The sequence below is a fragment of the Doryrhamphus excisus genome, chromosome 14 (assembly GCF_030265055.1).
Source record: "Doryrhamphus excisus isolate RoL2022-K1 chromosome 14, RoL_Dexc_1.0, whole genome shotgun sequence".
In the NCBI taxonomy this organism is placed as follows: domain Eukaryota; kingdom Metazoa; phylum Chordata; class Actinopteri; order Syngnathiformes; family Syngnathidae; genus Doryrhamphus; species Doryrhamphus excisus.
The window spans coordinates 17,452,091-17,465,110 of record NC_080479.1 but is presented as its reverse complement, the minus strand read 5'-3'; the positions used below and the strand labels follow the sequence as shown (position 1 = coordinate 17,465,110).

General features: G+C 37.0%; 1 protein-coding gene across 3 annotated transcripts in view; it reads left to right on the top strand.

Annotated features, from left to right (window-relative positions):
• top2b (DNA topoisomerase II beta) overlaps window positions 1–13,020 on the top strand; it is a 34,600-nt gene that overhangs the window by 20,163 nt on the left and 1,417 nt on the right. For 2 of the 3 annotated variants that reach the window (XM_058047058.1, XM_058047057.1), the window contains exons 20-35: window positions 448–596; window positions 687–918; window positions 2,123–2,257; window positions 3,456–3,656; window positions 3,730–3,925; window positions 4,005–4,096; window positions 4,844–4,999; window positions 6,255–6,338; window positions 6,485–6,679; window positions 6,759–6,885; window positions 7,932–8,090; window positions 9,114–9,318; window positions 9,412–9,500; window positions 10,528–10,626; window positions 11,115–11,228; window positions 11,302–11,390. In XM_058047058.1, the coding sequence (XP_057903041.1) occupies window positions 448–596; window positions 687–918; window positions 2,123–2,257; window positions 3,456–3,656; window positions 3,730–3,925; window positions 4,005–4,096; window positions 4,844–4,999; window positions 6,255–6,338; window positions 6,485–6,679; window positions 6,759–6,885; window positions 7,932–8,090; window positions 9,114–9,318; window positions 9,412–9,500; window positions 10,528–10,626; window positions 11,115–11,228; window positions 11,302–11,390 (2,322 nt within the window). The remainder of the gene's footprint in view (window positions 1–447; window positions 597–686; window positions 919–2,122; window positions 2,258–3,455; window positions 3,657–3,729; window positions 3,926–4,004; window positions 4,097–4,843; window positions 5,000–6,254; window positions 6,339–6,484; window positions 6,680–6,758; window positions 6,886–7,931; window positions 8,091–9,113; window positions 9,319–9,411; window positions 9,501–10,527; window positions 10,627–11,114; window positions 11,229–11,301; window positions 11,391–13,020) is intronic. The other variant, XM_058047059.1, reaches the window with a different exon arrangement.

Here is a 13,020-nt window from a genome sequence, read left to right as displayed (position 1 = left end):
ATGTTCAAATGAAATAAAACCATTACCATTATCATTACCCAAAAAGAACATCATAGCAACAGTAAAATATGGTGGTGGTAGTGTGATGGTCTGGGGCTGTTTTGCTGATTCAGGACCTGGAAGACTTGCTGTGATAAATATTGTAATCTGATGCATGTTCAAATGAAATTAAATCATTACCCAAAAAGAACATCATAGCAACAGTAAAATATGATGGTGGTAGTGTGATGGCCTGGGGCTGTTTTGTTGTATTCAACCATGAAACAGCATAATATTAATTAAGGAGGGATTATTGTACTGTAGATTTTATCTTTTAGTTTGGTGGTGATTGGGCCTTTTCTCTTATTATGTAACCAGAATATGCTCATCAGAACAAATAAGATGTTTTTCTAGTCCACATATTGATTATCAGTGACCAATTATTCCTTTTCCTATTCATCCTTTTAGCAAGCGCTAATGATGACCATCGTCAATTTGGCTCAGAACTTTGTGGGCAGCAACAACGTGAACATCCTGCAGCCACTCGGCCAGTTCGGTACCCGCATCAACGGAGGCAAAGATGCTGCCAGCCCTCGATATATCTTCACTATGCTCAGGTAACCCATAGCTCATCAGTGTCCCTCTTTTGAAATGAGTACTATGAATAATAATAATAATAACTCATATTTTGGTCTGGGTTCTTCCAGTCCACTTGCCAAACTGTTATTTCCCATCGTGGACTCCAACCTGCTTAAGTTCCTGTATGACGACAACCAGAAGGTGGAGCCTGAATGGTACATTCCCATTATTCCAATGGTGCTTGTCAATGGTGCAGAAGGCATAGGAACAGGCTGGGCGTGCAAGATCCCGAACTACGATCCCAGAGAGATCGTCAACAACATCAGCCGGATGCTCAACCATCAAGACCCCCATCCCATGGTAACGTGTGGTCATTTTTATGGTCCCAAATTCACATGCAGGGTGTTAAAAAGTGTTAAATTGTCTGGAATGTCACGTCAAAAGGGACGTGTAGAATTTTATATGAGCAAATAATAATAATAAGAAATAAAAATAACAACAATAATAATATTAATTATTATTATTATTATTTTTATTATATAAAATAATATCTATACATTTTATTCATTTATATATACATAATAAAAATAACAAAATTAATAATATTAATAATAATAATTTTTATTTTTATTATGTATATATAAATAAATAAAAAGTATATATATTTTATTTTATAATAATAATAATACTTATTATTATTATTATTATTATTGTTATTTTTTACATAATAAAAATAACAAAAATAATAATATTAATAATAATTATTATTATTTTAATTTTTATTATTTATATATAAATAAATAAAATGTATATATATTATTTTATTTTATAATAAAAATAATAATAATATAATAATAATATTTATGAAATTCTACACGTCCCTTTCGAACATTCAAGACATTCCAGAAAATGTAACACTTTTAACACCCTGCATGTGAATAATAATATATTATTAATAATAAATAAAAATAACAACAATATTAATATTAATAATAATAACAATTATTATTGTTGTTATTTTTATTATTTATTCTCTTTATATATAAATAAATAACATTTCTATATATATTATTTTATTTTATAATAATTATAATAATACAAACATAATAATAATAATAATAATTCTTATTATTATAAAATTCTACACGTCCCTTTCAAACATTCAAGACATTCCAGACAATTGAACACTTTTAACACCCTGCATGTGAATAATAATAATATATTAATATTAATAAATAAAAATAACAACAATAATAATATTAATAACAATTATTATTATTATTGTTGTTGTTATTTTTATTATTTATTCTTTTTATATAAAAAATAAAATTTATATATATGTTATTTTATTTTATAATAATAATAATGATAATTATTATTATTATTATTATAAAATTCTACACGTCCCTTTCGAACATTCAAGACATTCCAGACAATTGAACACTTTTTAACACCCTGCATGTGAATAATAATAATATATTAATAATATATATATATATATATTAAGCGCAATGTAACTTGCTGAAGTGTTGATACTCATCATGAACGAATCGTCTCCTGACAGCTGCCCAGATACAAGAACTTTAAAGGGACGATCCATGAACTTGGTCCGAACCAGTACCTGGTTAGCGGCGAGGTGTCGGTCCTGGACAAAAACTCCATCGAGATCACAGAACTCCCCATACGAACATGGACACAGGTATGGTGCATTCCACTGGCTCTCATCATACATTTCAGGGTACTTCTTCAAGGTTCTTCAAGGTACTACTTTCAAAAACTAATGAGTTGGTTGTCTGGGCATGTGAGTCTGCCCTTCACTGTTGCTGTCTCTTACAGTGGAATGAGATCACTTGCATATCTGATTTACTATATTAACTAATATTTTAGCATTGAATAATCAAGTCGGGCTGCACGACGGTCGAGTGGTTAGCGCGCAGAGCTCACAGCTAGGAGACCAGGGATCAATTCCACTCTCGGCCATCTCTGTGTGGAGTTTGCATGTTCTCCCCATGCATGCGTGGGTTTTCTCCGGGTGCTCCGGTTTCTTCCCACATTCCAAAAACATGCTAGGTTAATTTTGTTAATTAACTTAATTAATTAAGTTAATTCAAATAGCCCGGGTTGTCTGGGTATGTGAGTCTGCACTTCAGTGTCGCTGTCTCTTACAGGGGAATGAGATCACTTGCATATCTGATTTACGATATTAACTAATATTTTTGTTAGTTTTATTAATTAACTTAATTAATTGTTAATTAGTTAACTCCAAATTGTCCATAGGTATGAATGTGAGTGTGAATGGTTGTTTGTCTATATGTGCCCTGTGATTGGCTGGCCACCAGTCCAGGGTGTACCCCGCCTCTCGCCCGAAGACAGCTGGGATAGGCTCCAGCACCTCCCGCGACCCTCGTGAGGAAAAGCGGTAGAAAATGACTGAATGAATGAAAAAATTAAAATTAAAATTAAAATTAAAATTAAAATTAAAATTAAAATTAAAATTAAAATTAAAATTAAAATTAAAATTAAAATTAAAATTAAAATTAAAATTAAAATTAAAATTAAAATTAAAAATATTAGGATAAAAATTTTAATTAAAAAATAAAACAAAAAAAACAAGAAAAAACTATATTAGGAAAGCAGGAAGTGAACAAATGTAACAAATGTATATGATTACTGATTGTAAAAGTACCAGATGGAAGGGTAGGATTTAATAAGCTTTGCTTCTTCCTACTCCTTTTGGACATGTGGAACTGGGAACTGATTATGGGATGCATTCAATTGTAATCTGATGCATGTTCAAATGAAATTAAACCATTACCATTAAAATAGTTCATTTCCATCAGAAATACATTGATGGATACTCATACATAATAACCCTGGTTGTCCATTGTCACGTGCAGGCTTACAAGGAGTCCGTGCTGGAGCCCATGCTGCAGGGCACGGATAAAACACCGGCACTCATCAACGACTACAAGGAGTACCACACGGATTCGACTGTCAAGTTTGTGGTGCGCATGTCTGAGGAGAAACTGGCCCAGGCGGAAGCGGCGGGCCTCCACAAAGTCTTCAAGCTTCAGTCCAGCCTCACATGCAACTCAATGGTAGAATAATAATAAACACTGCGATCTGCTGTCCTGGAATCAGTTACACAAGCCGCATACTTCTTTTTCTCAGGTTCTCTTTGACCACATGGGTTGTCTGAAGAGATACGATTCCGTCCAAGACATTCTGAGAGAATTCTTCGAACTTCGCCTGCACTACTACAAACTTCGGAAAGACTGGTTAGTCGGTAGCCTCGGCGCCGAAGCCGCCAAACTGTCCAACCAGGCTCGTTTTGTGCTAGAGAAAATCGAAGGGAAAATCACCATTGGTGGGTAGCGCCCTGATTTCGACACCTCAGCTGTATTTCTCAGGGTATGGTGAGTTTTCATGATTTTTTATCCGAACAGAGAACAAGTCCAAGCGTGAACTGATACGCATGTTGGTCCAGAAGGGCTTTGAGTCTGATCCTGTAGCTGCCTGGAGCAGAGCTCAAGAAAAGGTATTCACATTGAAATGGGCTAGTATATCCATAGTGTCATTTCCACTTATTATACTGTATTTCTCTCAATACATAAACTACTTGACATTGTAATTGTCTATGGAACATTTCTGTATGATGTTGTGTTACCTGTGTTTGCTTATTTGTTTTAAACTTAATTGCCCTTTATGAACCCCTATTACATATTTTTTTCACTTCCTGCTTTAGTTTAAGTTGTTTTTTTTTATTTTTGTTCTTGTTTTTTTTGTTTTTTTGTAATTTTTTTAATTTTATTTTTACTACTATTTTTGTTTTTATTTATTGTTATTTTTACTCCGGTTTCCTCCCACATTCCAAAAACATGCTATGTTAATTGGTAATGGTAATGGTTTAATTTCATTTGAACATGCATCAGATTACAATTGAATGCATCCCATAATCAGTTCACAGTTCCACATGTCCAAAAGGAGTAGGAAGAAGCAAAGCTTATTAAATCCTACCCCTCCATCTGGTACTTTTACAATCAGTAACTGTTACATTTGTTCACTTCCTGCTTTCCTAATATAATTTAAGTTTTTTGTGTGTTTTTTTAAACTTTATTTTATTAATTTTTATTTTTCAAATTTTTTAAATTAATTTTATTTTATTTTTTTTTATTTAATACTTTTTTATTTTTTATTTTATTTTTTAATCCTGCTCAGTACATAGACTCTTGGCGACAGCAGGGAATGTAATTTTGTGGTACGATGTTTTCTTTTGTCCCGACAGGTACTAGAAGACGATGAAAACGATGGAAATGAGAGTGACAGCTCAGTGGGCTCCGGTTCCTCGTCAGGCCCGAATTTTAACTACATCCTCAACATGTCTCTGTGGTGCTTGACAAAAGAGAAGGTTGAGGAGCTCCTTAAACAAAGGGACCAAAAGGTTTGATGAATTATATTTATTTACCGTAATTTTCGCTCTGAAAAATGCATAATTAGGTAGAAAAAAAACATACATAAGTCGCACAAGGCCAAAATTGCATAATTAGGTAAAAAAAACATACATAAGTCACACTGAAATATAAGTAGCACAAGGCCAAAAATGCATAATTAGGTAAAAAAAAAACATACATAAGTCGCACAAGGCCAAAATTGCATAATTAGGTAAAAAAAACATACATAAGTCACACTGAAATATAAGTAGCACAAGGCCAAAAATGCATAATTAGGTAAAAAAAAAAACATACATAAGTCACACTGGAGTATAAGTAGCACAAGGCCAAAAATGCATAATTAGGTAGAAAAAAAACATACATAAGTCGCACAAGGCCAAAATTGCATAATTAGGTAAAAAAAAACATACATAAGTCACACTGAAATATAAGTAGCACAAGGCCAAAAATGCATAATTAGGTAAAAAAAAAAGACATACATAAGTCACACTGGAGTATAAGTAGCACAAGGCCAAAAATGCATAATTAGGTAAAAAAATAAAAAAACATACATAAGTCACACTGGAGTATAAGTAGCACAAGGCCAAAAATGCATAATTAGGTAAAAAAAACCATACATAAGTCACACTGGAATATAAGTCGCACAAGACAAAAAAATGCATAATTAGGTAAAAAAAAAACATACATAAGTCACACTGGAGTATAAGTAGCACAAGGCCAAAAATGCATAATTAGGTAAAGAAAACATACATAAGTCGCACAAGGCCAAAAATGCATAATTAGGTAAAAAAAACAAACATACATAAGTCACACTGGAGTATAAGTGGCACAAGGCCAAAAATGCATAATTAGGTTAAAAAAAACATACATAAGTCACACAATGCTTACTCAGCTACACAAAAAATAAACATGAACACAAAAGGTGTCCAGTGTTTATGTAACATAAACACTTTTTTTCATTTATAAGTCGATCTGGAGTATAAGTTGCAGGAACAGCCAACCTATGAAAAAAAAGTGTGACTTTTTGTCCGCAAATTATGATATCTTGTTTGTCACATTATGTAGTCTTCATTTCAGGGCTGTGTTCACATTCACGGTGACCATATTAGCATTTCTAGCATCGCATCATTGATGCTTTGCCCCAATTATGTCCGTGCTTAATTAACTATACAAAAAATTTTCAATGTCAAATATCATGGACTCCATGTTGTTACTATGTATTGTTAATACTGTATTGTTGTGCAGACAGGGGAGCTGCAAAATCTCCAAAAGAAATCTCCAGAAGATCTGTGGAAGGAGGATTTGGCAGTGTTCATTGAAGAGTTAGATGTAAGTTTTTTTTTTTACAGAAACCTCCTCATTATTATTATTATTATTTTTTTTCAGTGTAGTATACACTAGTATACACAATACGCAGTACATCAGTGGGTGTCTTATATTCATATCAGGCCTTTGCAATGTTTGTTTTTCATTAGAATTATGAGTCCATTGAGCGGGAAGAGCAGAATTTAGGGAAAGTTATCAAACTTGTCAAAGGCAAAGTGGGAAAACCCAAAGCGAAGAAGTTGAATCTGGAGGAGACAATGCCGTCACCGTTTGGCCGCAGGGTTGATCCCCCATCTCAGCCGCTGAAGTCCGACGCTGCCAAGAAAGTGGCTAAAAAGAAAAAGGTAAGGAATCGATATCACACGATCTTACCAAGAGATTCGGAAAACAAAATCCCATCAAAAGTGTAACCTTTCCTCTCAGGTGGACTCAGACCCAGCTCTGAAGTTGGAGGGTGATGATGATGGTTTGGGCGGAGATGCAGCGACGGGTGAAAGCCCTGCAGTCAAACCAAAGACGCCACGTGTCAAGAAGGAGAAGAAAGAACCAGGTCAGTACTGCAAACTAAGGATCGACCGATACATCGGTCGGCCGATATTTGCGTTCTTTACTTGAATCGGTATCGGCCGATACGCGCGTGGGTTCGGCGATGTATTTTTCCGCCGCATGATTTACAGACAGGCATCTGCCGGGCAGCTTTGTGTTGCCGGAGTATTGTATAGTATAGTATAGTATAGTATCATATCGTATAGTATAGTATAGTATCATATCGTATAGTATAGTATAGTATCATATCGTATAGTATCGTATAGTATAGTATAGTATAGTATATCGTATTGTATAGTATAGTATAGTATAGTATAGTATATATAGTATTCATTCATTCATTTTCTACCGCTTTTCCTCACGAGGGTCGCGGGCGGGGGGGTGCTGGAGCCTATCCCAGCCGTCTTCGGGGGCGAGAGGCGGGGTACACCCTGGACTGGTGGCCAGCCAATCACAGGGCACATATAGACAAACAACCATTCACACTCACATTCATACCTATGGACAATTTGGAGTCGCTAATTAGCCTTAGCATGTTTTTGGAATGTGGGAGGAAACCGGAGTACCCGGAAAAGAAAACCCACACATGCACATGGGAGAACATGCAAACTCCACACAGAGATGGCCGAGGGTGGAATTGAACTCGGGTCTCCTAGAAACGGCCACAACCTGCTCCAAACTAACACAAGCGCGATCCTTATGTTTTCAGTGGCTAATTTTCTGGTATTACTGTACTGTATGTGTACTACACTGGGTAATATGAGTGTAAATGTGACTATAGGGGTGTTATTTCATGTCAACAGAGCTCTAATAATGTTAACGATGTTTAGAAAGTTGTAAACAGGTTTTGTTATGGTCTAACTAAATTAATTTATTATAACTGAGTCGAGAACCAATTTTGTTTGTCTTTGGGGCGAGAGGCGGGGTACACCCTGGACTGGTGGCCAGCCAATCACAGGGCACATATAGACAAACAACCATTCACACTCACATTCATACCTATGGACACAGCTAGTTATTGTATATTTAATTGTGTTTGTTGTAATGCAGGACCCCCCAGAGTAAGAAAACCCCCAGGGCCCAAAGGCACTCCTGTAAAGAAGGTGAAAAAACGAAACCCGTGGTCTGATGACGAGTCCAAATCAGACAGTGATCTGGAGAGCAGTCAACTTGTCATCCCTCGCGAGACCAAGTCTCAGAGGGCATCAGGTATGGTTGACCACCAATCGCACTGTATAACTGTTTTATTTTCATACAAGGATGAGGAGTCTTGAACCAGTCATGATGTGCTATATATATCACTATATTGACACTTACTATGGTACCCATTATGTCATTGGATGGTCAGATCACCTCGTACTTCAGTACGTGCCAAAAATTTTAATTTTAATTTTAATTTTAATTTTAATTTTAATTTTAATTTTAATTTTAATTTTAATTTTAATTTTAATTTTAATTTTAATTTTAATTTTAATAGTCAAGTACTGACGTATGAGGTGATATGACCATACAATGACATAATGGTCATAATGGTCAAATTTAAAATTTAAAAATTAAAATTTGTTGTTTTTTAATATGTATCCTAATATAATTTAAGTTGTAATTTTAATTTTTGCCAAGTACTGAAGTACGAGGTGATATGACCATACAATGACATAATGGTCAAAATTAAAATTAATTAAAAATTAAAAAATTAAAAACAAAAATTTTTAATTTTAAATTTGACCATTATGACCATTATGTCATTGTATGGTCATATCACCTCGTACTTCAGTATGTGACAAAAATTAAAAATTAAAATTAAAATTAAAATTAAAATTAAAATTAAAATTAAAATTAAAATTAAAATTAAAATTAAAATTAAAATTAAAATTAAAATTAAAATTAAAATTAAAAACACAAAAAAACCTTCTATTATATTACGAAAGCAGGAAGTGAACAAATGTAACAGTGATTGTAAAAGTACCAAATGGAGGGGTAGGGTTGAATAAGCTTTGCTTCTTCCTACTCCTTTTGGACATGTGGAACTGTGAACTGATTATGGGATGCATTCAATTGTAATCTGATGCATGTTCAAATGAAATTAAACCATTACCATTTTTATTAACGTAGCCCACTTCAGCTAGGATGTAGACCATAAGTCCCCGCAGGGAGTGTCACATGGACACTCAGACCGTTGCCGTCATGTGTAAGGCGTTCACAGAGTTTGATCCCTGCTCTGCTGTCCTTCAGCGTCCAAGCCAAAATACACCTTTGACTTCTCGGAGGAGGAGGAAGATGAGGCCGATAAAGAAGAAAATGGAGATGATGACGATAACGACGACGCCACCTCTTCTCCAGTAAGGGCGTCAACAGACGCGTGTGAAATGAAAGGAAGCTACAGCGACCAGAATGATGACGATGAAGACCTTTACGCTGCCCCCAAACAAAAGACCAAGTAAAGACATCTGCTTCACGTCATTAACTTCTATGTTAGTTTTTTTTTTTTTATGAGACAGCACTCATTTGTGGACGATTCTTTCTTTTCCAGATCGGAGTCTTCGGAGTCTTTGACAAAAAAGGAGACAAGCAGCATCTTCTCCTCCAAATCCATCCTCTCGGAAGACAGCAATGACAGTGGTGAGTTCAGACTTCATGTAACTTTTTACGCTGATTTTTTTTATTCTTTATGCTTTTTATTACAGTAATCCCTCTGTTTCAGCAATGTATGAAAGGGGTATTGACTTGTGGACCCCTATAGAGCAGCTACACACAATAACCCGCACAGAAAACCTTTTAGATTTTCCAGAATCTGCACCTATTCCAGCTGTATTTCCTTTGATTTCTGCTTCCTGCCAAAACGGTCTGTTATATTAATTCATTCATTCATTTTATACCGCTTATCCTCACAAGGGTCACAGGGGTGCTGGAGCCTATCCCAGCTGTCTTCAGGCGAGAGGCGGGGTACACCCTGGACTGGTGGCCAGCCAATCACAGGGCACATATAGACAAACAACCATTCACACTCACATTCATACCTATGGACAATTTGGAGTGGCTAATTAACCTAGCATGTTTTTGGAATGTGGGAGGAAACCGGAGTACCCGGAGAAAAAAACTCACGCATGCACGGGGAGAACATGCAAACTCCACAGCTAGCAGACCCAGGTTCAATCCCACCCTCGGCCATCTCTGTGTGGAGTTTGCATGTTTGTGATAGGCTCCTGCACCCCCCGCGCGACCCTGCACAAACGTTATGCCATAGGGTGGGTGTGATCACTAAACTCATCACACAGCAACTTAACACTCCCAAGTTATAACTAAAAAATATACAAACATATACTAATATATCGGCTGCACGGCGGTCGAGTGGTTGTCTATATGTGCCCTGTGATTGGCTGGCCACCAGTCCAGGGTGTACCCCGCCTCTCGCCCTGAAGACAGCTGGGATAGGCTCCAGCACACCCCCGCGACCCTTGTGGGGATAACCAGTAGAAAATGAATGAATGAATGAAATAGCATTGATCAGCTAAACTTACAAATTTTATTGCACAGTTATTGCATTGTTATTGTACAGTTTTTTTAGCCTTTTTATTATAGAGTGTGACACACAGTATGTCTAATAAAAGTATGGAGGTCATAACAGCATCTTGTGTTATCTTTTTAGACGCGTCCAAATCTGACAGCGACGACGACAACCATCGACTTACCTCCACGTTTTCAAGCAATCCTGCCTTTGACAGTTCATCATCACCCGCAAAGAAAGGTAACGCGTGTCCATGTCCACGTCCACTAGGGAGCGCTCTATTACTGCTACCGCTTTTCCTCATGAGGGTCGCGGGGGTGCTGGAGCCTATCCCAGCTGTCTTCCCGCTGTCCATAGGTATGAATGTGAGTGTGAATGGTTGTTTGTCTATATGTGCCCTGTGATTGGCTGGCCACCAGTCTAGGGTGTAACCCCGCCTCTCGCCCCAAGAAAGCTGGGATAGGCTCCAGCAACCCCCGAGACCCTCGTGAGGATAAGCGGTAGAAAATGAATGAATGAATGAATAAAATATATATTTTTTATAAAAATATAAATATTAAATAAATTAAAAAAAATAATAATTAAAAAAAAATAAAAGAATAAAAATTAATAAAATAAAGTTAACAAAAACACAAAAAAACACTTAAATTATATTAGGAAAGCAGGAAGTGAACAAATGTAACAGTAGAAAATGAATGAATGAATGAAATGATTATTATCATATTTAGCAGCTAAGAAGCCATCCAGTGCAACTCCGAAGGCGAGGAAGACGCCGACACCAAAAGCAAAGAAATCCATCTGGGACTCTGATTCTGACACAGGATCCAAGACAGCTCTTAAAGGTACACACACACCATTTCTCAACTTATTTATCCATCGCATTTGCCTGACTGGAATTAATAATTCATAACACAGGCAAAGGTCGGGGAAGAAAGAGAATGGCTTCCGGCTCCGAGGATGACGAGTATAATCCCGTGAAGAAAACTCCTAAAGTAGGAGGAAGGGTGAGTATCTGTTATTGAACGTAACCACATATTGGCATGTTTGTTGGCCATCTTGGAATCCATAGTCTTGTTTATGGGCATGTTGTCCACTCCCACTCCAGTCTTGTGCAGGTCTGCGGTCTTTCTGATGGTCTTGTAGTCCATGCCGGTCTTGTGCAACTCTATAATCTTGGTGGTCTTGTAGTCCATTTCATTTTTGTGCAGGTCGGCAATCTTGTTGATGGCTTTGTGGGACGTGGCGGTCCGTTCCAGTCTTGTGTGGATCAGGTCTACAATGTTGTTAATAGCTTTGTGGTACATTCTAGTTCATTCCAGTCTTGTGCAGGTCTGATTCTGGTCTTGTGCAGGTCTACAGTCATTTTGATGGGATTTCTGTCCATTACAGTCATGTGCAGGTCTAATTCCGTTCTTGTGCACGTCTAATTCCGGTCTTGTGCAGGTCTAATTCTGGTCTAGTGCAGGTCTACGATCATGTAGTCCATTCCAGTCTTGTGCAGGTCTACAGTCTTTTTGATGGGATTTCTGTCCATTACAGTCATGTGCAGGTCTAATTCCGGTCTTGTGCAGGTCTAATTCTGGTCTTGTGCAGGTCTACAATCATGTAGTCCATTTCTGTCATGTGCAGGTCTAATTCCGGTCTTGTGCAGGTCTAATTCTGGTCTTGTGCAGGTCTACAATCATGTAGTCCATTTCAGTCATGTGCAGGACTACAGTCTTTTTGATGGGATTTCTGTCCATTACAGTCATGTGCAGGTCTAGAGTTTGTTGATGGTCAATTCCGGTCTTGTGCGGGTCTACAATCTGTTAACCTTGTGTTTCATTCCAGTCTAGTGTAGATCAGGTCTATAAGGTTGTTCATGGTATTGTGGTACATTCCAGTTTATTCCAGTCTTGTGCAGGTCTACAATCTTGTAGTCCATTTCGGTATTCTGTAGGTCTATTTTCTTGTTGATGATCTTGTAGTCCATTCTGGTCTTGTGCAGGTCTACAGTCTTTTTGATGGGATTTCTGTCCATTACAGTCATGTGCAGGTCTAATTCCGGTCTTGTGCAGGTCTACAATCATGCAGTCCATTTCAGTCTCGTGCAGGTCTACAGTGTTTTTGATGGGATTTCTGTCCATTCCAGTCATGTCCAGATCTAGAGTTTGTTGATGGTCAATTCGGGTCTTGTGCAGGTCTACAATCTTGTAGTCCATTTCAGTATTGTGCAGGTCTATTTTCTTGTTGATGATCATGTAGTCCATTCCAGTCTTGTGCAGGTCTACAGTCTTTTTGATGGGATTTCTGTCCATTACAGTCATGTGCAGGTCTAGAGTTTGTTGATGGTCAATTCCGGTCTTGTGCAGGTCTCCAATCTTGTAGTCCATTTCGGTATTCTGTAGGTCTATTTTTTTGTTGATGATCTTGTAGTCCATTCCAGTCTTGTGCAGGTCTACAGTCTTTTTGATGGGATTTCTGTCCATTACAGTCATGTGCAGGTCTAGAGTTTATTGATGGTCAATTCGGGTCTTGTGCAGGTCTACAATCTTGTAGTCCATTTCAGTATTGTGCAGGTCTATTTTCTTGTTGATGATCTTGTAGTCCATTCCAGTCTTGTGCAGGTCTACAGTCTTTTTGATGGGATTTCTG